The sequence below is a fragment of the Camelus ferus genome, chromosome 2, assembly GCF_009834535.1.
Source record: "Camelus ferus isolate YT-003-E chromosome 2, BCGSAC_Cfer_1.0, whole genome shotgun sequence".
NCBI lineage: Eukaryota > Metazoa > Chordata > Mammalia > Artiodactyla > Camelidae > Camelus > Camelus ferus.
The window spans coordinates 1-22889 of record NC_045697.1 but is presented as its reverse complement, the minus strand read 5'-3'; the positions used below and the strand labels follow the sequence as shown (position 1 = coordinate 22889).

General features: G+C 53.8%; 1 protein-coding gene across 1 annotated transcript in view; it reads right to left on the bottom strand.

The window, feature by feature from the left end:
- Positions 1 to 22884, bottom strand: part of LOC116667981 (epididymis-specific alpha-mannosidase-like) — a gene marked incomplete at its 5' end in the record, with an annotated part of 32626 nt that extends 9742 nt beyond the window's left edge. The window contains 10 exons of the mRNA XM_032494174.1: positions 570 to 761; positions 1843 to 2117; positions 3685 to 3818; positions 5422 to 5560; positions 6609 to 6799; positions 9627 to 9825; positions 15013 to 15190; positions 16419 to 16507; positions 18161 to 18333; positions 22785 to 22884. Of these exons, the coding sequence (XP_032350065.1) occupies positions 570 to 761; positions 1843 to 2117; positions 3685 to 3818; positions 5422 to 5560; positions 6609 to 6799; positions 9627 to 9825; positions 15013 to 15190; positions 16419 to 16507; positions 18161 to 18333; positions 22785 to 22884 (1670 nt within the window). The remainder of the gene's footprint in view (positions 1 to 569; positions 762 to 1842; positions 2118 to 3684; positions 3819 to 5421; positions 5561 to 6608; positions 6800 to 9626; positions 9826 to 15012; positions 15191 to 16418; positions 16508 to 18160; positions 18334 to 22784) is intronic.
- Between the last annotated feature and the right edge of the window lie 5 nt (positions 22885 to 22889).

Here is a 22889-nt window from a genome sequence, read left to right as displayed (position 1 = left end):
CTATGGAGTATGTAGCTTTCAGAATAAACCCACCTTTACTGAGCCGTGGCTCACCCTCGAATCTTTCCTGCTTGAAGCCTAGGACGCACGCGTGGTGGGGTGTGTCCCATAGACTCAGCTGAGAGCTGGGACGTGGTCATTTTCTCGCCCCACATTTTTTCCTGTGTCACCTTCTTTCCTTCCTACCTTACTTCCCTCCCTCCCTCCTTGCTGCAGGCAGTGCAGGGCAGGCAGAGAGCCTGGGTCCCTGATAGTGCTGAGCACCAGCCAACCTGGGTGGCTCATGTCTGTGCTGTTAATGAGAACACCAGAGCTGCTCTGGTATGTAAGTCACTGCCACTATGGGTGCTGGTCCCACCTCTGGACTTAGATGCACCAAGATGACACAGCGCAGCCAGGTCTGCAGAGATACGGGGCAGTTCATCACTTCATTAAACTTTCATCGAGGAACGACCGAGTGCCAAGCACAGAACTAGGAGCTGGGCATCTGCAGCAAGGATGGACCCTCATTTCCCCAAGCACCTGCCCAGCCAGCGTCCTCTGCGCACAGCCAGAGGGGCCGACCTCACCTGTAGAAGAACTGCCGGATCTCGGTCATGAGCCGCCCCTCTACGATCTCCATCCCCACAGCTTCCCACGCTGGCTCTGCGGCACCTTTGGGCGTAAACACGTAATTATCTGAAATAAGACCGTCTTCCTCATCACCGTTCACGTGGTACTCCATGAACTCCTGGGTCACGCGTACTGTGCGGTTACTCTGCCTGCAGAGGCGGGAGAGAGAAACCAGTATGACCGTGGGGGACAATGTCTCTCGGGCATTATCCCTGTGCTGGGAACCACGCTCACAATCCCTGTATGCAGACACCAGCCTCGAACCAGGAGTGAACAAAAATACCCTCCACAGAGCCTAAGGGACAGTTTCGAGGACACTCGATGACACACATGCACCTGGTTTGTAGACAAGCCTCTAGACCATTGTCGTCCCCGCCTCCCCGCCTCGTGCTGTCTGACTGAAGGACTGGACTTCCGCTGAGCCCCGTGAGGGGAGTCCTGGTCTGTGCCTGCACAGCTGCTGACAGCTGACTGAGCTCCAGGTGACACTCCCGTCACGCCAACGCCCCCTCTCCCTCCTCTCCGCTGTCTCCCCCTTCCCCCTCCTTCCTCCCCTTGGCTTTCTGCCAGGGGCTCCTCCCAAGCTTCCTGTTGCTCCCAAACTCTGCTCCTGTCAGGAGGCACATGAGGAAACAGAAGTGGCTGTCTTGGAAGAGGCCGCTGAGGAGGAATGAAAACTGCCTGGGATGTGACAGGAGGATGGACGGGGCAGGGGGTGCTCCAAACACTGGGAGGCCTTTCCTGGGGGTCAGATGCCTTCTCTGCTGTCAACCAATAGCTGCTGTTGATTAAACATGTGAATAAATGGGTGGACAGACGGATGGCGGGGTGGATGGACGGGTGTGTGGATGGAAGATGGATGGGTGGATGCATGGATGAGCGGCGGGGCGAGTGGAGAGATGGATGCGGCGGTGGGTGGATGCATGGATTTTATGTTTCTCCAAATTTAAAATAGTGGGTACCATGACTACTATATTTCCCCCAGGGAGGATCTCTCAACATTCCTTTTTCCGTGGATTCACACCTTAGAAATGAACAAGCTCAGGAAAGCCTTCCTTGCCCTAGCCTAGGCGCGCACGCCTGGACATCAGCTCGGCACTGAGGGCCTTCAGCACCGTCAGGTCCTTCCCAGGCCCCCAGGCCGGGGAGGAAATGCAGGCCCGGTGCGGGCAGGGCACGCCAGGCCCCAGGGCGCTCCTCGCCTCAGAGCCAGCGGTGGCTGCACCTCACCTCTCCCAGACGCTGTGCATCAGGTTGGTCTCCTGGTCCAGGAACACAGTGTAGCAGTCATTCTTCACAGGCACCAGGCGCCTGCCCAAGTGCCTGGCACGTCCCCTGAGCCTGCGGCCAAACTGGATGGCGCTGGTCACGGTGGCGACAGCCTCCTGGGTGTCCTCATGGGCCCTCTCGATGGGCCTGATGCTGTAGTGCTGGTAGCTGAGCCCCGGGATCGTGGTCAGCACGTGCAGGGCATGTGCGGGTGGGGTATCCTCTGACTTCTGGACCTGCACGGCCAGCGGGATGGGATGAAATGATGGACGTCAGGACTGGAAGATGCCTCAGTGTCCTTAGTAACCCGCGGCTGCACGCCCACAGGATGGAGTGCCTGCTGCCCGCTGAGGCAGCAGGGTCGTCCATCCCTGGGCTGAGCTGGGTCCCCTCCCTGCACCCTCCCTGCTCGGCAGGACCCAGGCCCAGCCTCCTCTCCCTCCTGCCCCCCTTCTGCTCTGGGGCCTGCAAACTGGCCGCCTTCCTGTCCGGCCCTCGCTGCAGTGTCCTGCCCTGAGCCTGTGCTCACACTGTCCCCTCTGCCTGCGGGGCATCCTTTTTGGAGGGAGCGCCCTTGTCTCTCATTCCTCCAACTTCCCCGTGGGGGGAGGTGTTCAGGGTTTCCCTCCTGCCCTTTTCCCACCCCCACATTGTCTGATTAAGGAAGGGAGTCGGAGGAGGACACCGAGGACCTGCAGGGGGGACCCTCACTCTCTAGGGAAAAGGTGCCTCTCTGAGCCCCTCCACCTGGCCTTTCTCTGAACTAAAGCAGCTACACTGTGCCACCGCACACCCCCCACAGCTGTGCTGAAGGCTCCCCTCCGCCACAGTTACCATCCAGCACGGGCTGTATTTTCTTATTTTGTTTCCTGCCTGGTTCCCCTGCTAGAACATGAGCCCTGAGGGCAGGCACTTTGTCTCCTTGGTTACTGAAGCTTCTCCAGCACCTAGGGTGAGGCCTGACACACAGCAGGCGCTCCAGGAACATTTAAGTGCCTTTACTCTTGGTGGGTGTTGCCTGTGGGCACGGAAGGGGTGCATGTGCTGAGTCTGCTCAAGCCAGCACCCTCTTCTCCCCCGCGTCCACGGAGGGGAGCTGCTTCCTCCGCCTCCTGGCCCAGCTGAGGGCTGCTGCCCAGGCCCGCGGGTGACCGCTGCACACCTTGACTCTCCGTTCCTGTGTCTGCTCCCTGACCCCCGCGGTGACTCCAGTGTCCAGAGCCCAGCACTCAGCCCAGGCCCAGGCCCAAAATGGGCACTGGAGAGTGTTCCCTGAATGTCTGCCTCACGGCTGCACCTTCTCTGCCTCTCCCCTGGAGGGTCGGCTGGCTGACAGGTAGGTGCCCTCTGGAAGCACCTCCAGCTCCAGGTCCTGGAAGGAGATGAGGACCACACTCTGCCGCTGCCTGTCTGGGTGTCGCAGAGACAGGCCGCCCGTGCCCAGCCCCTAATGCAGCGCCTCTTTCAACATCTGCTTTAAGAATCCCGGCGGCCTTCCCCACACAAAGTGGAAATTCCTCAGGATGTATCTATTCGACATGCAACAGAGGAGGGGGCGCCTCCCGTGCCGCCCAGACCTCCCTGAGACCTTCCAGGGAGAGAACAGAAGAGTCATTTTTGGCCAAATCAGATGCCCAAAGTCAGTCCCCTGGGTGGATCCCAGTGACCCTGATGGATGCCCACCCCAATGACAATGTTCTCACAGTGACAGTGGGGTTGTCACCTGTTCACTTTAAAGGCTCCCACTTCTGTGGGTGCCCAGCCCAGAGCAGGTGCACCTCTGGCCGCAGCTCACGCCCATACCTGTGCAGGCGCCGGGCGGCCTGACTCGTCCGTGACGCTGACCTCAGAGAAGCCCACAGTCAGGGTGACGATGGTGGTGACTGTCCAGGCCAGGGGGTTGTAGACCACGGCAAAGAGGCCCCCAGGCTCTGGGCCTGCACACAGAGGCAAGGCTTTATTGCTGCCATCTGACTCACTCGGCACACGTGCGTGCACCAGGGAAGATGAGAAACAGGCAGGTGAGGCCGGCCCTGCAGAGCCTGGGGGAGAGGGACATGCAGACACGTGGTGCTCACGCACGCACACAGCGCCCCACACTCTCTTCATCCTGCCGCCCTGGCCCCCAGGCAGGGGAGGTGGGAACGGAACGCAGTGTCCCTCTGGAAGCTCAGGGTCCATGGGCTCCTCACGCATCTCTCCCTGCCAGCCCCACTTCACTGGTGAGGACACCAAGGCCCAGAGGGGTAGAGTCACCTGCCCAAGGTGGCCCAGCTCCTAGGGCCTGGCTCCAAAGCTTTGAGCGCTTGGCATTCAAGGAGTGGGGAATTCTCTGGAGCCTGGAGGGTCAAGTTCAATCACCTAGCTCAGCACTGGAGGTCCCCTGCAAAGTGGGTCTGGATTCCCTATCTGTTCCATCCTGTACCGCATGTGCCCTAAGAGCATCCACGTCCGATGACCCCCAGGTCCCTGAGCACATCACACGGTTCCAGCCGCCAGTCTCTGCCCGGCAGTTCCGGGGCTGTGATGCCCTTCTGGTGTCTCCACCTCCCCCTTGCTCGGGGGAGCCGCCCTTGTGAGCTCAGGGGAATGGAGTGCACCCCCCCCCCCGGAAGGGAATCCAACCCCAGTTCTAGCTCTCTTTCTGAGACTGTCTGTCCTTGGATCCTCGTCTCTGCGGACAGGGTCCTGTCACCTGCACCCTTGGTCCCCAGGGCCCTTCCCGAGTCCGAAGCTAGAATGGGATTATATGCAGACCCTGAGGGGAAGGAAGAGCAGGTCAGGTGAACGGTGAGGACACAGGGGAGCTGCACAGTGACCGAGAGTGGCCTGAGTGTGGAGCCCTGGGGATGGAGCAGCCGCCTTGGGGACAAAAAATCTCGTGCACTTGTGGGGAGACCAGCGTGTCCTTCGTTGCCCAGGACTCTCTGGGGTGAATCCCCTCGGTGCCAAGCAAACGGGTGCGATGAGCCGCTCCCCACAGGTGAAACCCTCAGATCAAAGGGGCTGGTGCAGTGGCAGCCCTGCCACGATCTGTGCCCAGGCTGAGCTCAGGAGCCAGTGCTGGGAGCCAGGCTGGGCCAGGTCCCTGAGGACACCTGCATCCTCTCTGCAACGCTGGGCAGCACAGGCCTAAGGGTCCACACCCTACCTGTGTGACCCTGGGCAGGTCCACAGCCCTCTGTCTGTGCGTGTCCTCAGCTATACAGTGAGGACGGCAACAGTTCCAGCTTCAGAGATGTGTGAGGCAACACATTAAATTCTGCATGAGGAGTGCTGAGCAGATGCCAGGCCCTGTTAGCATTGTTCCTGCCTCTAACTGTCACACCGGCCCTCCCTCAGTCACAGAGAGGAAACAGAGCCTCCGAGAAGTGAGTCCCCTGCCCAAGCGCACAGCCAGGTTAGGGGCCACAGCTGGGATGGACACCCAGAGTCTGAAGCTCAGGCGGTCTGGACCCCTCCCCAGCCCCCAGGAACTCTTCTCAGAAAAGGACAGAGCCCCTGCCCGACCACCGCGTCCACCTCAGGGGCCTCGCTTACCTGAGTGGGCTGGGGTCCTGTCCTGGATGATGGAGGCCATCAGCTTGTGCACACCCTGCACCCCTGCGCTCAGATGTTCCACTAACATGTCTGTCACGTTGGGGGTGTGAGTCCCAGTGATGCCGTCGTGGTGCTGGACCTGCAGCCCCCGGCCAAGCAGGGGAGGAGTGGGGTCAGGACCTGCCTCTGCCGAGCGCCTACTATCTTGGCACCCGCTGGGCACTGGCTCTCATCCTGCTCGCCAGCTGCTGGTGGAGAAGGTGGGGTTCCCCACCCTTTACAGAAGAGGAAGCTGAAGTCAGAGAGGCTGATGAACTTGCCCAACGTTTTCTGACCTTGTGGAAACCCATACCTGAGTCCTTGACCTTGGGCAGGGAACAGACTTCTGCAGGGCAGCCACCCCCGCTTCACCTCCATGACCCAGTCTTCCCGTAAGTGCTGCTAGCCTGCTCCACCGCTCCACACATAACCCTGGCACTTGTCTCCACTGTGTAAGGATAGGATTAACTCCTCTTCACAGAGGAGAAACTGAGGCTCCATGAAGGGAAGCCACGATTCCGCCCACTGTGAGGGACACTAAAGTCAATCCACTTCACCCTACACAGTGACTGGTTCTGCCAGCAATTCCCTTTAGGTAACACGAATGTCATGGCCCGTGTAACTCAATTCTGATTGTGTGATGAGACAAGATACAGGACTTCTTGGGTCTCAGTTTCCCCATCTGTACAGTGGGGTCAAATAGAGGCAGAAGTTTATGAACAAGTTCCTTTGTGGCAGCCACCGAGGCCAGAGGTTTATGTGCCTTACCACATTTAATTGCCGCCCTCAGTGATTTTCATTATACAAGAATGGAATTAGGGCTCAGAGAAGGAAAGCCACCTGCCTGGGGCCCAGAAGTGAGCTGATGTCAAATCCAGGCAGAATGTTGGACACCAGTGCTTCTCCACTTTGCCCTTGAGTCTGGCTCTAAAGCTTATTGAACCCACGAGGTGGTCACCGGCAGCCCATGGTCCTCGCCTTGGCCCAGCGGCTTCACGCACGGGCCTCGTGACCCAAGGAGACCTCAGTGTTCTCATCTGTAAAGTGGACTCTAGTGACCGGGGCCTGGGAGGGTCTGTGACCTTGGGAGGGGAAGTGCACCGCCAGGGGGTTCCAATCCTGTGCTGTGGCCGAGACGTGGGCGTTACCTCCGAGACTGCCCAGCGCAGCTGCTGGAGCCGCTTCAGGGCCCAGGCCGGGTCCAGGAACCGGTGGGGAGCCGGCCACATGCAGCGTGTGAACATGGACTCCCCGGCGTACAACAGAGCGCTGGCTCGCCTCGCCAGGCCTTTCAGCCCGCTTCGGGACGTGTAGAATCCGGTCCAGGACTTTAACAGTTCTGGGAGAGGAAGGCCGGTAGTGACTGTCAGGTCCTGCCCGCGGAGCCCCCAAGCCCTGGTCCAGAAGGAAGATGGGATCAGAGATGGTAGATTCCTACCACGTCACTCAGGGTGGCAGCTCAGGGCGGGTACTGATCTCATGTTTCTACCTCAGCCTGGCCAGCAATTGCCCAGGAGCCCTGCAGGGCCAGGGCAGGTGGGAGGGTCAGGCCGGCCTGGGGCAGGCGTGGAGAGGCCTGGGAGCTGAAGGGCTGGGATGGGGACAAGAAAGCCCAGTGTGCACCTGGGACTCTGGGGCGGCCTTGTGAGCAAGGGCCCCGGAAGACCTCAGGGGAGGAGAGTGAGATGAGGGTGAGGAGGGCAGGACCCGGAGGAGGCCCCGCTGTGTGACTCCGAGGGGAAAGGGACCCTGGACAGGCCTGCGGGGTCCCTCTGGCAGCCCAGCGAGGAGGGCTGGGAGGGGAGGGAGAGATAAGGGAGCCCAGTGGCCGCCGTCCTGACGCTGAACTGAGAGCACAAGCCGAGCACCCCTGGGGCCAGGCTGTGTCCCAGCAGGTGGTCTGGTGTTCCCTCCTGTTCCCTCCTCCTGCCTCCTCCTGGGGCTGGGCTGGGCCTCCGTTCCCTGTTCTTTCCCCACAGGACCTGGGTCAGACCATGATGGGTAGTCACTTGGTCTGGGAAAGGCCACAGGCTGTGGGGCCAGGTGCACGGGTCCTCCCCAGCTCCTCCCCAACTCCCCCCCAGGCCTAGAGTGTCCATGTCAGACAGAGACCTGCACAGCCTTGGCTCTGAGCAGGCACCAGTCTGCCAAAGCCACTCACGATCCCGCTGCCCTCAGATCAGGACCCAAGCCTCCTCGGTGCTGTCCAGTCTCTGGGTAAACGGTGCCTCCTCCAGGGAGCAGCCCGGTAGCCACGCCCACCCCGCCACCCACAGGGCTTCTCCACAGCCCCTCCCACCTGGATGTAGCCACTCCCACACAGACGTAACTCCTCCTGTCTCAACATAGCCCTGCCCACATCGTCGTACCCCCTCCCACCTCAGGTGTAACCAGGCCCACATGGAGGTTTCCACTCCCACCTTGACCGGCACCCCGCCCACTAGACGGAGCCCCTCCCACCTCTGCCAGAAGTCAGCCTTCCCCAAACTGCTTTATCCAATGGGGAGTGTCCTGAGAGCCATGTAGCTCCCTCTTCCCACCGCTCACGTGAGAGGCCGAGGCCCAAGAGGCACAACCAACCCAGGTCTGGGGGAGTCAGAACAACACTCGGGGAGGAACCAACCCTGAGCTGGCTTCCTGGTGTCTCTTTGGAGAGGAAGAAAATGAGAAGGGCGGGGGTTGCCGCCCAGCCATCATAAGGGTGACCCTTAGGCCTCCTGAGAACTCACTTCACCGATGAGGGAACGGGGGGCTCAGGAAAGTGACATCACGTAAACCCAAAGCCACCCAGCGCCTGAGGGGAGGAGCTGTGATCCAAACCCAGGTGAACTTCTGAATCACCGCCTGGGGCCAGCCCTCCTGAGGCACTGTGCCTGCTGGTCGTTGAGGGAAGGCAGGGGAGAGGTCTTGGACATTCTTAGCTCTAGGTTCCCTGGCCTGGTGTTGAATGTTAAGCTAGTGGATGCCCCTCTAAGCCTGGGTTTCCCACATGTCCCGTGAGGATAGCCACACATCTCCACTCTTCCTTCCAAAACCACTCCTTCAGGTGAGTGAGCTCAGCATGGAAGCCAGTGCTGGGAAAGCTGGCTGGGAGGTGGGGGCTGCGTTCGGATCCTGGGCTGTCCTCGATTATGGTGCGCTGTCCCCATTCCACCCCCACTCCTACCCCCTCGAATCCCCTTGGCTTTTCCTTATGTGCAAAGTCGAAGTAGGACTAGAAGGGTCCTTCAAAGCTCTGTTTTTTAATGCAATAAAGATGTTAGATGGTTCAACAAGTTGGCCAACATCATCCTTGCTGATTCTCTTAGACAAGACTTGGTGTAGGGTTGGGGGTGCTGGCTTGCAGACAGAGGTCTGCAGGGATCTCAACGTGGAGGGGCAGGTGGTGATAGGCCTGGGAGGGGTGGCAATGCTGTGCTGCCTTCAAGGCACCTCAGGCCCTGAGCAAGCTTCCTCAGGAGGGCCTGCACAGATCGTGTCCAGGAAGGGACCTGATACCACCAGACAGTGATGATGTCATAATTATTAACATTTACATTCTGCTGAGCCCTTCCTGTGGGTCAGACGCTAGGCTAAGAGCTCTTCTTGTCTCATTTCATGTTTATACTCGATGGACTGAGCGCCATTAATATCCCTGTTTTCCTGAGAGAGGATGGTTCCATGATATGCACGTAGCCATGCAGTAAGTTCACTCTAAGAGCTTTCGCCTTTTAGGCTGTGCTGTCTGTATCCAAAATGGCCCTGGCCCCCAGGACACAGGATTGAGGGAAACAAGCCCAAAATAACTGTATGTTATTTGAAGAAAACTGGGGCCCTTGGGTTAGGAGGAGCCAACTGAACTAGCCTTAATATCAAGAAAGGCTTCCTGTAGGAGGTGACACTACAAGATAAGCAGGACTTTTGCAGGAAGAGAAGGGGTGAGGAGGGTATTGCTGGAAGGTACTACTGCAGTGAAAGGCACAGAGACAGGAACCTGCTGTGTGTGTGGGCAACGGTGAGAGGTGTGGTGTGGTGGGAACCAGGCTGTGTGTCTAGGTGGGTCAGGGAGGTGGGGGTAAGGTCTGTCTCTGCCTCAGGGCTCCAATCAGGGCCGATGAGACGCTGATGGGTGAGGCCTCTTACCTCGCTGGCACCAAATCACCACCCCAACTCCCAGAGGCTCATACCTGAGGAATAGGGCAGGAAGTCTTGGTGGTTGTGGACTTGCCATGAAACATTATGTGAGTATACAGCTCGGAAGTAGCCACCCAGTGTGGCGTACTCTATCGAGACACTGAAGCGGGATGTGCGGCTGTTGATATAGTCCAACAGAAGGTCCATGTTGACAAACTGCTCTGAGGCGTTGAAGAACTGCCTGTCACATCCCTGTAGGTGGGGGAACAGGGGCAACGCCCTGCATTTCTGGGAGCAGAGCCCAGTCTAAGCAGGGTAAGAGCCTCCCTACCACCAATAACCACCCTCCCCTTCTCCATGGTGGGCAACAAGCTCCCAAACCAGCTCCCAGGCTCTATCTTGTGGGTATTTCTCTCTGTCTTTATGTTTGTCTGTCTGTTTCTCTCTTTATAATGTTTTACATTACATCCCCCGTATTTGTTTCTTACATTTGCAAGTTTGTACCTCTTCACTATCTTCTCCCATTCTCCAATGCCCTCAACCCCACCTACAGCAACCATAAATCTGACCTCTTTTCCTGAGTTTTTAAAAAATAAATCACATGTAATTTTGATCATACAGCTTTTTACTTTCTGTGTCTCATTGATTACACATCCTGACCGTTCCTTAAAGCCCATCGATATAGCTAATTAATAATGATGTTTATTATAATAATATAATAACTATGAATAAAAGTGAGAATAGCTTGCTTAAATGTACTGACCTAAATCTCATCCTCAAAAAAGTAGTCAGAGTCAAAACTGATAAATTCCTTGAAATATAAAATATATTAACATTGAATCATGAATAAGTAGAAAATGTGAACAGATGAATTACTAGTAAAAAAAACAGCCATATTCAGAAACTTCCCAAGAAACAAAAGATCATTTTTGCTGGTGATTTCTATCAAACATTGAAGGGGAATTAATACAATTTTTCTCAGTCACTCTTTTCAAAAAGAAAAAAAAAACAAAAAAAAAAAAAAAAAAAAAGAAGAGGATGGAACACTTACAATATAATTTTAAAAGGCCAACTTTACCTTGACACCGAATCAGACAAGTAAGTCTCAAGAAAGAAAATTATAGGTCAGTTTCCCTGCTGAAGAGAAATTCCAACATTTTCAACAACCATTAACAGAACAAATCCAACAATACAAAGAAAACAATGTTACACCATGATCAAATGGGATTTATTCCAGGAATGCAAGGATGGTTCAACATCCACTGCATTAACTAAATGGAAGATAAAAATTATATGGTCATCTCAACAGATGCAGAAAAAGCATTTGCCAAAATTCAACTCCATTGTTGATAAAAACTCTCATTCAAATGGAAATAAAGGGAAGGTACCTCAACATAATATAGGCCGTCTGTGATAAGCCCACCTCTGACATCATAACTAATGATGAGAACTTGGAATCTATTCCTCAAAGATCAGGAAAAAGACAAGGATGCTCACACTTAGCCCTTTTATTTAGCGTGATATTATAAAGCATGACCATAGCAATTAAGAGAGGGGAAAAAAGGGCATGAAATTGGAACAGAAGAAATAAAATTGTCACTATTGGTAGCCAAAATGATATTACACATGGAAAACTCTATGTAAAGCTTAGAATTAATAAATTCAGCAAAGTCACAAGATAAAAAAATCAATACACATAATCATTTGTTGATTAGTGTTTCTATACCAGAATAACTATTAGAAAGAGAATGAAGAAAACAGCACAAGTCACTGTTGATTAGCATTTCTATACATGAATAGTTATCAGAAAGAGAATGAAGAAAACACTCCCATTTGTAATTGCATCAAAAAGTTAAAATACTAGGAATATATTTAACCAAGTAGGGAAAGACCGATACACTGAAAAGTATGACAGTGATTATAGAAGTTGAAGAAGACACAAATAAGTGGGAAAATATGCTGTACTCATGAATGAAAGAATTAATATTGATAAAATGTCCACATTATCCAAAGTAACCTACAGATTCATTGCAATCCCTGTTAAAATTCCAATGACATTTTTCGCAGTAATAGAACAACTAATCCTAAAATTTGTTGGAACTACAAAAGATCCTGAATAGTCAACGTGATCTTCACAAAGAAGACAACACTGGAAGCATCATAACCAGGATGTCAAACTATATGACTTGAAGCTATAGTAATCAAAGGATCTGGTATTGGCAAAAACCAGACACACAGATCAGGGAAATAGAACGGAGAGTTCAGAAAAAAGGTCATGGGTATATGGTAGCTATTTTACAGCCAAGAATATAAAACTGGAAAGGGACATTATCCACAACAAGTGGTGTCAGGGAAACTGGATAGCCTCATGAATAGAATGAAACTCTATGACCATGAAAAGATGAACTCAAATGAGTTAAAGCCTTGAATGTAACACCTGAAACTATAAAACTTACAGAAGAAAACATTCATGGCAAGCTCATGGTCTTCAGTCATGATGATGATATTTTGGATTTGACACCAAATGCAATGGCAGCATAAGGAATACCAAACAAGTGGAACTGTATCAAAATAGAAGCTTCTACACAAGAAAGAAAATTCAACAAAATAAGGAGACAGTCTACCAAACAGGAGAAAATATTTGCAAATCATAAATTTGAAAAAAGTTGATGTCTAAATATGTAAAGAACTCATACAACTCAGTAGTCAAAATACAAGCAACTTGGGTTCAAAATGGGCAAAGGACCTGAACAGACATTTTTCTAAAGAAGATATAGATATGCCAGCAGACACAGGAAGGAAAAGTTGCTTACCATCACTAAGCATCAGGGAAATGCAAGTCAAACCCACAGTGGGATACCACCTCATACCTACCAGAATGGCTATTGTCAAGAGACAAGAAGGAAGTGTTGGTGCAGATGATGCGAAAAGGAAATTTCCCTGCACTGTTGGACCGAGTGTAAGCTGATACAGCCACTATGGAAAACAGTGTGAAGGTTCCTAGAGAAATTAAAAATAGAGCTGCCATATGACTGCTCCAGCAACCCCACTTTTGTGTATGTATCCAAGAGAACAAAAACACTAACTTGAAAAGATGTCTGCAGCCCCATGTCCACTGCAGCATTATTTACAACAGCCAAGACATGGAGTCAACCTATGTGTTCAGTGGATGAAAGGATAAAGAAAATGTGGTATATATATTCAACAAATTGCTATTCAGCCATGCAAAGCAGGAAATTCTCCCATTTGCAACAACATGGATGAAACTTGAGGGCACTATGCTGGGTGAAATAAGTCAGACAGTGAAAGATGAATACCATGTGATCTCAATTACATGTAAAATTTAAAAAAATGGAAATAACATGAAATACAAGCTCATGCATAGAGAGAAGAGATTGGTGGCTGCCAGAGGTGAGGGGTCGTTGGTGTGCAAAATGGCTGATGGTGGTCAAAATGTACAGTTTCCACCTATAAAATAAGGAAGTCACGGGGATGTAGTGTGCAGGTCGGTGACTCTGCTTAGTAACACTGTATTGTATGTTTGAGAGTTGCTAAAGGAGAAGGTCTTAAAAGTTTTCATCACGAGAAAAAATTCTGTAACTGTGTGTGTTGATGGATGCCAACTAGACACATTGTGGTGATCATTTTGCAATATATACACACAAGGAACTATTAGGTTGTATATCTGTAATGAATATAATGTTATATGTTAGTTATATGTCAATATGAAAAAAAGAGAGAGCTGCAGCACACAGAAAAAAATTCCCCCAAACAGTCGCAGGCGCTGTGTCCGTCTTGATGAAAGCTGGCTTTTGGAAAAATACGTAAAATATAATTATAGTGAGAATATACGTAAGAGGCAGCGCTCACAGGAGGCAGCCTTAATTTTGACTGAGATGAAATCATGGGCCTCAATAAAGTTGTTCAAACGCATTGCATGTGTACCCCAAATCTTGACCCCCAACCTAACGCCCGGTCACCTCTGATCGCATATGCCAAAACCTGCAATCCTGGTCGACAGATGTTTTGCAGAGGTGATGTCTGTCTGACTCTCATGGGCAGAACAGGATAAGAACGAAGAAAGGGCCCTTTAGGTTTTGACAGGTCAGCCGGCCACATTGAGTCCTACCAGCGGCTACCATGGGAACTTCAGAATCTAGTGGCTCTCAGGCCGACTAAAGGGATAAATTATTCATAAGATGTATTCTTATCATCTTTCTTGGGAACTTTGTTATGAGCTCACCACAAAAGCCGACGAGCATAGATAGCACGGTTAAACTACTGAACTTCCCGGTCACAGGGGACAGACCCCCGGGCTCAGGCCTGAAGCAGCCCCAGAGGAGCTGCCTGGTTCCCAGTCAAGGGCCGTGGTCAGAGTGTGGAGAAGGCTATGACTGGGTCTCACGGGGCCGCAGCCGTGCTCAAAGCCAGGGGCCCCAGGATAACATACTGAGCAGGCAAGCCCAAACCTACAGAACCCGTAGTAGCCCACTTGGACAGTCCTCCTAGTGTGTCAGAAACGGGAGGTCGTTTGTGACACTTTGCGATCTGGACCCGAGACCTTTTAGGTGGGAATCTTTGTTTCCTCTGGCAAATATCACCTTCCATCTTGAACTGCCGAGAAGTTAGATATTTCATGTTTCGTTTCTTTGTCGCCCATATATATTTTCAATTATGCCTCAAGCCACAGATAAAATAATGGTGATGAAGCTTCCCTGACCGGATCTGCACAAAATTCCGCTTTCCTTAGCTGCCCTTCTAAGTAGCTGTGTGGCCTCAGGAAGATTCCTTAACCTCTCTGGTTCTCAGTCCCTGCATCTGCAATGGTTTACCACAGTGCCTACCCCCTAGCCCCCTGGGGCGGATTAAACGTATGAGACACATACATCCCGTAGAACAGTGCCTGGTGCACAGAGGGGGCTCCATAAACTTTCACTGTGACGACAATGATGACTTGGTGTCAGGCACTGTCCCCCGCGGTTGCCTCTCCCACCTGATTCCAATCAAGCCCATGAAGCGGGTCGTGTCATCATCCCCATTTTACAGATGAGGAAACGAAGGCTCAGAGGTTCTAAGTCTCACAGCTATTGAACAGGGAGGCAGGATTCGGGTCCAGGCCTCTGCTCCCAGCATTGTGAAGGGAAAAGCAGGCGAGAGCTGATTAGAACCTGGAGGCCAGCTTCGGTGAGGCTGCATGTCAGGTGGGAGAGTGGGGGTGATCCAGGGAGGGAAAGGGGCTGGTAGCAGGGTGAGGGCTTGGGGTTGCAGGGAAGGAGGACTGTGCCGGGGCTAGGATGGCTGCCTGACCCGCTGCCTGGAGGGAGCCTGGCCTGGTTAGAGCTGGGCCCCGAGTCTAGGGTGGTCCTAGAGCAGGGTGGGACCCATCACAGCTGTCCCCGTGCAGAGTTGCAGAACCAAGGCCCTGGGACCACACCTTACCCAGGGCCAGAGGACGTGCGGTGTCCGGAACAAGGCGGCCCGTTCAAACATGTTGTTCAGCATGTCCATAGTGTAGGATTCAATGTTGGTCTTAGTGACAGGCGTGTCCTTCGAGGGGTACATTCCATCCTTGGGAGGGTCTGGGAAGACAGCTTCTCCGTCCCAGTAAAACCCTTTACTGAGAGAGAGAGGAATTTTAGGGGGGTTCTCGCCCCGGCAAGGGGGGTCTCCTGGGGTCCGGGAGGACAGGCAGGGCTCAGGGAGGCCACAGTGCACCTTGAGCCTGTGGACCCTCACTCAGGGCCTCCTCTCCCATCAGTGCAGTGGGCAGAACAGTGCTGGGCAGATGAGAGCTTTGGGCACAGAAGGTGCCACGTTTCATCCTTTCACCATTGTGACCTTGGGCACGTCACCCACGGGGCCAGCATTTCGTCATCCCACGTGTGGAGCCCACAACAGTGGGCCCCCTTCCCACGTCCACCACAGGGATGGTGGGATTCGTTTGATCACTAGTTCCTTGTCATCTCCCTGCCCACCGATCCAGATCCAGGGATCCTAAGCAGGGCTAGGTGAGGGTGAGGCGGGACAGGCACTGGCCTTGGGCACAGACTTTCAGGGGTGCAAAAATCTCAGTTGTCAACATGCTGGTATTTTAACAATACTTTAAAAACCAGACGGAATTCCAAAAACGTCATGACAAACACATGATCAAATTTTCACATAAAGACAGACAATCCTCAGGCTTCACCATGGCTCAGGAGGCACTGACCCCAGCAATGAGCCGCGGGGGTCTGGGCAGCCCCAGGTCGGGTCTTCGGTGCCTCATGCTGGGCAGCACACGAGTGACACGGAGGGACCCTTGGCCAGCCTTCAGGAGTGACCTGAACCTTCGAACCTGACTTTGAACCTCTCTGAACCCTAGTCTCATGATGGTAAAACGTACTGAAGAAAGTTAGGAGGAGTAAATGAAAATCACTGAAGGAAAACAGGGAGAAACAGTGCCTGGCGCAGAGCGGGGCCCGACAGGCAGACCCAGGCGTGCGTCCCGGCCTCTTCTCCCCGCTGCCCCTTCACCCCGCCTGCCAGCCTCCCCTGTTCACGGAGGGGGTCCCGCTGTCCGTGGCCTGACAGGTACAAAGGGGCAGAGTGGGACTGACCCAGGGCCCTCCAGCCAGACAGCCCCCAGGCGGGCTGCCCCCCTGACACGGGGCTTGGAGCTGTCCCCGAGCCCAGCGCTGCTGCCCCGCGGCTGCCACCCCGGGACTGGAGCTGGGGCTCTAGGCCTCAGTTGCCCTTTCTGTAAGGTGGCGCCCAGTGTGTCTCCCTCAGGGGTGGCCATGAGAGACATGGCGGAGGGGACACGGGGGAGAGCTTGGGACAGGGCCTGGCCCAAGGCAGGTGCTCACGAGCAGTAGCCATATGTGTCCAGGACGTGTGTGAAGATTTCCTGCTGCGCTGACAGGGACGGGGACCCCCGCCACACGAACTGCAGCCCCTGCAAACCCAGAGGGAACAGAGTGAGGGCCGAGGGGCCACCCCGCTGCCCCGCTCCCCCTCCCCAGCACCCGCTGCGTCTCTGGCTGCCCGCCCCCTGCTCCCCTCTCAGTGGTTCATGGACAAGGTCTCCCTCGGCTGCCTCCTCGTCCAGGTGCCCCCTGACCTCCCACAGCCACAGAGGGCCCAGGAATTTGCCCTCCAGAAGGTGCCAGCCTGCTCTCCCCACCCCTCCCAGGGCAGGGCTCTCTCTGCCAGGGCCTGCCCGCCATGCTCTCTCTACCTCTGCTTGAATCCCCCCCGACACGGGGTGCTCATCACCTCTCTCTGGGAGTACAGTCCGTTATTCAGGTCTGATGGTTAGAAAGCGCTAGGCTTACAAAGCAGGGATCAAATCCTGCTTCTCTGAGCACCGGCTCCTGCTCCACACACGGGTCCCCGACTCCTCTGTGACTTAGTCTCTGCACGTGAACCCTGGGGGAGCCACACGAGCTCACAGGGTTCCCTGCAGGGGAGGCGCGCTGCCGCGGGGAGCGAGGGCACGTTCAGCGTGGCGCTCGGGGGGCGCACAGAGAAGCTTGCTTCCCTTGCTCACCTAGAGCCCAGGCCCCTTTTGCTAAGGCCCGCTGGCCAGGCTACCTTTGCTCTCCAGAAACTCATACCAGGGTGACCCGGACAGAATTCATATGTTGGGGTCTTATTTTCCCATCTGGAAAATAGGATAATTACAGCAAGTTTATTATGGGCGAATGGCACGCTGAAGTCCTAACTCCCACCTCATGTGACCTCATTTTAAAATGAAGTCTTTAGAGAGTAAACTGAGGTGAAATGAGGGCCTTAGTGTGGGCTCTGGTCCCGTATGACTGGGGTCCCTATTAAAGGAGAATGTTCAACCCAGACAGCACAGAGGAAGGTGATGACAGGACACGGGGGACGTCGGCTGTCTCCAGGCCAAGGCCACCTGAGGCCACCAGAAGCAGACAGAGGCCCAGACCCCACTTCCCAAACACCCTCAGGAGGCGCGTGGCCCCGTCCAGGGCTGATCTCGGGTTTCTGGCCTCCAGACCTGTGAGCAGCACGTTTCTGCTGCTCGAAGCCCCCAGTTTGCGGCACTGTGTCTCGGCGGCCCCAGGAAACGAATGCACCATGTCCCAGGGGTGCCGGCAGGATTAAAGGACACCAGGAGCCCGGCGGCTCCCACCAGGCCCAGCACTTGGTAGGGGGAAAAGGCAGCGTCTGCTGTGGGTGTTTGGTGTCACCATCTAGTCCCTAACAGCTGCGCTCACCCTGGAAGAGTGACCGTGTCCCAGGTGCCCTGAGCCCCGCCCTCCTCCTCTCTGCACCCAGCACGGTTTACTGAGAGCAGGTCTGCTCTGGTCCCTTCCGAGCCCCAGGGCTGGAGGGTGAAGGGGACACAGAGCAGGAGACGCCAAGCCGGGGCTGCAGCTCAGCCAGGTCCAGCCACGCAGGAGGGAAAGAGTCACACACGGCGGACGGCACAGCAGCGCAATGATGGGCCTGGACATCCAGTGGCATAAGGGGCCCCCAAGGATCCCAGGTGCTCTGGAGAAGAGCAGGGGCTCTGAGATGCACTGGACAAAGTGGGGACGAAGCAGGGGTGAGCCGGCAGCAGCAGATGTGGGGCACCACTCACCTGGTCCTGCTGCATGGCCTCCTTCAGGTCATAGTTGATCCGGGAGATGACGTGGGCATTGAAGCCCGCCAGGGCAAACAGGGTGGGGGTCGTGGCAGATGCTCCAAATGGGTCGACCTGCCAGGAGAACCTAGGCCGGACCCCAAATGTTTCATAGAGAAACCTGTGTCCTTCTGCAGAGAGATAAGCCTCGCTGGTGACAGGAGTGTGGCCCCTCACCCCCTGACTCCCCCAGGGCCCCCTGCCCTTCTGCAGGGCTGCAGTGCCCTCTTCCAGGCCAAGCAGGGTCTTGCCGCAGCAGGTGCTAATACAGGGGCTCCGTCCCAGAATAGTCCGACCTTTCACTCATTCATTCATGATTTACCAGCCACAGCAAGGAGCGAGGTGTCAGGGACATGGCTGCAGAGAGAAAGCCCTAGACTTGATAAGCCATTGATTAAAGTTCGCCAGTTTTCCCCAGATATAATCTTCTGAATGGCCCAAGAGCTGGTGACAACCGCCTGCATTTTCAGGAGAGAAAACAAAGACTCAGAGAGCACAAGTAGCTGGTGTCAATTCGAACTACCTTCCACTGATGACCTCCCCAGGCTGGGACACCGGCTGGGACCTAGAAGATTCCGTGGTTCTGGGACAGAGACATGCTCAGTTCTATGAACAAGTTTCAGTGAGAAATGAGGCGACTGCTGGGTGGTCAGGGTGGGCCTGAGGCCGATCGGGGTCTGGTTCACAGAGGAGGTGAGGATGGTGAACCAGGCAGCTGGACTTGGGGCGGGGCTCCGAGCCCTTGGGGACCAGTGGGAGCAGCAGAGGGAGTGCGGGAAGCAGAGGAGACCAAGAAGGAGCTGCTGGAGAGAAGGGGGAAGAGCTGGGGGCCAGGGCTCTGAGATGAGGGAGGGGATGGTCAGTAGGTCACACTGAGGGGGTCAGTAAGCTGTGGAGGGCACACCCTCAGCAGATGTGCGGCGAGAGGAGGGCAGTCATGATGGCTGCTGACTCAGTGACCCCAAATTCCTCACTCACAGAATCTTCATTTGTTCAGGGGACACTGACCGAGGCCCAAGGGATGAATTGTCTCTGGTCTTAGTGGTCATGGCAAGCTCACTTCCCTCTGCCAGAATATTGCTCTCAGTCTTTGTGGAAACTAGATGTGGTCATGGAGTATGGTTACAGAGAAAATAGATGTGTGGGTTAAGGCTGCTTGGGCTTCAGGGCAATATTTCCCACCTTAGATAAGACGAGGTCAGTAAGAAAGCCCACATTCTGCCCTTTTCCTTCTTTGACTGTGAAAGAATAGGTTCATGCTGACTGGAGCTGTGGCAGCTATTCTGTGATCACATGGGAGAGGATATGAGAATGTGAGAAACATCAGTGGGCTGCAGCATCAGTCCACAAACCATTTCCCTTCTTTGTAAGTAAATAGTAAATATCCTAGAGACTCAAGTCACTGTTCTCAGGTTTTCTGGACTCCAGGAGAAATTATTCCTGAGACCCAAATGAACAGGTGATTAATGAATGAAACAGCCCACTGTCCCCCAAGATACATTCTCCCCTTGCCTTTTAGTAACAGAACCAGACATTCCCTATAATTTTGGCAGGATAATAAGCTTCTAGCTAGAGACTGTGTTCCCAGCCTTTCTTGGAAAATATACCAAGTACTCAGGTTCCGGTCCATGGATGTGAGCACAAGTGATGAGTGTAATTTCTAGGTCACCTTTGGAAAGATGCAGCCTGCTGTCTTCCCACCGTTCTTTCCCCCTTTCCTGCTGGGATGACATTTTCACTGGGGTGAGTCACCTCCAGTCATGCAAGGAGGGCGAGACACACTATGAGATGGCAGAGCGAAGAGAAGCAGCTTGGATGCTTGGATTACTCTGTGGAGCAGAGCCACCCAGTGGCCCAGACAGGGCTGCACTTGCAGAATTTTCCCCCACGAGAGAAAGAACCATCCCTTTTGTTGGATCACAGTCACTTGGCCACAGTCAAAGTAGTTTATAACCAGTGTTCTAATGAGCACAACGACCAGGTCAAGATTTACTTGGCTAGTGAGTGGAGGGCGGGGCCAGAAGTACAGTGGCCGGGGTGACAGAGGGACAAGGGGACATAGGAATTGTGGTTGCTTGCCTCAGCTGGGGAGGCCTGCTCCCCTCCTTCCCAGGAGAATGTTAGGCAAGGTTTCATACTTCAGGGGAGGAGTCACAGAGAACAAGCAGAAGTAGAACCGGGGTGACAACCACGGAGAGAGGGGCATTACTAGTATTGGGGGGAAGGCGTTTGAGGGACATGGCCCAGAGCTCGGGCTGAAATAACCCAGGGACAGCAGGCCCTTCACAGGATAGTCTCCGCTGTGGACACCCGGAGCCAGAGTAGGACAGCACTCACCCCCTCGCTGCCATGCCCACCAAGCACTCGTGTTGCCAGAAGTTGGGCTGAGCCTTAGTGATCCAGAGAAGAATCAGACTGCAGTCACTGCCAGACACGACCTGTAGTTTTTGGGGTGAACAGGGAGGTGATAAGGTTCTGAGGGTCCAAATGGAAGGTTCCTGGACCATGAGACTCTTCAGCTGAGTCTGAGATGAGATGCTCAGGTATAAACAAGAGGAACCTGGTGACTGAAGGCACAGGAGGCATTGTTGTTGAAGCAGATAGGGGCCTCAGGAGGCAGAAGGATGGGGAGGAGCCAGGAGCTGAGTCCTGAAGCTGCATTCAAGCAAGCCTGGGATTTCACCATTAAACGAACTTAAAGATTTCCCATCACCGTTCCCACTTACCATCCAGAAAGAGGCCAGCAGTAAACTCACATGAGGGTTGGGACCACAGAATTTAAGGAGTGAAAGGAGCGCTCAACTTGTAAGAAGATTCCTTAGAATCAACCCATCCAATGCTATCTTGATTGCTTTTACCCAGGGGTTTACCTGCCGGGTTACTGTCAGTGGTAAGTGACAATTGGGGCTTTAGAAGCTTCAGTCCCATTCAAGAGTTACTTCACCTGGCGATCATCCATGGACCCTTCGTCCCTCTTTTGGTTCATTCTCCAGTCTCCCTTTTGGCAAAATGAACTGAGATACACCTGATTGCCACTACCTCCCAATCCTGCTTTAGGGGGATTAGGTGAAGTGCCCACTTTCTGACAACCCTATTTGTGACGTGGAGAGAGAGTAATGTTCCCTGCTGTGCAAGGAAGTGTGCCTGGTGATGGTGAGGTGGAGATGCTGATGATACTGTTGGTGATGGTGGTGGTGCTGGTAATGGTGGAGGTGATAGTGGTCGACCTTCAGTAGGTTGTGATGTTTATGTAGGGTTTTTGGTGGTGATGGATGAAGTGGTGGTGGAGGTGGCAGTGATGGAAGTGAGGGAGGTGATCATGTTTGTGGTGGTGATGGTGGTTGTGATGGTAGTTCTGCTAGTTACAGTGGAGGCAGAGATAATGAGGATGGTGATGGTGGTGGTAGTGGTGATGATAGCGGTGAGGATGGTAGAGGTGGTGATGAAATTTTTTAGATGCTGGTGATGTGGGTGGTGTTGGTGGTTATGGTGATGGTGGTAGATCTGGCATTGAAGTTTTGATGTTGGTGATGGTGGTGTTGTTGAAATGATGGTTGTGGTGATGGGGCTGATAGTGGTGGTGTTGGTGGTCCCTCTTTTGGTGGTGGAGTTAATGATGATGGTAGTGGATGAGTTGGTGGTGGTGCTGATGGTGAAGGTGATGCAGAAAGTGATGGTGTTGTCAGTGGTGTGAAGATGATGTTGAAGGTGATGTGGTTTACATGGTAGATAGGTTGTAGAGGTGTGATGGTGGCTGAAGTGGTGGTGGTGGTGGTGGTGGTGGCGGCGGCGGCAATGGTGTTGGAGGTGATGATGGCGGTGATAGCGATGGTGTCTGTGGTGGTCCTTGTTTTGGTGGAAGTAGTAATGATGTGTTGGAGGTGATGATGATGGTGACGGAGGTGGTGGTGGCTGTGGTGTTGGAGCTGATGTGGTGATGGTGGTGTGTGCTGGTGTGGATGTGGAAGTTGAGGTGGTGATGGTGGTGTTAGTAATCATGGGGGTGGTGGTGGTTGTGGTAGACTAGGTGGTGCTGTTGGAGGTGGTAGTGTCCCTGGAGGTGATGCAGATGATGGTGGCGGTGGTAATCATGGTGATGTGCTGGAGGTGCTGGAGGCAGTGGTATTGGTGGAGGGTTTGTTGGGTGGGGTGATGGCAGGATAGCCTCTAAACATCACTGAGCATTTACTAGGTAACCATACACTGTACTCAATGTGCTCCATTATAATTGTCTCAATTTTATCTTCATATAAACCCTTTGAGGTAGGTTTTACCTCCTTATCAAACTCACTTTATAGAGGAGAAACGAGCTGAGGCTCTATGTAGTTCCATCTCTTGCCAAGGGTCACAGGGTTGGGAATTAGAACCTGGGATATAGCCAGGCCATCTTGTCTAGAAGCCACACCCCTGAGCCCTGCACCCAAGGGCACAGGCATGAGTATGGCACCAGCCAATCATCGCACTTACTGGTCACAGTCTCCCGCTGCGAGGGGAAGATGGAGCCCAGAACCGGGGCTCAGACACCCAGCCCAGCCCAAGGAGGGAGACAAGGAGTCCCGGGTCTGGGGAAGGGTAATCGAACCTGTGAGCTGTAGGATCTGGTCATCAAAGTGGGTCACGGCCTCATCATGCATGACCTGGCCTCCGAGGACAAACTCCAGGCGTCCTTGGGCCAGGAGCTGGTGGA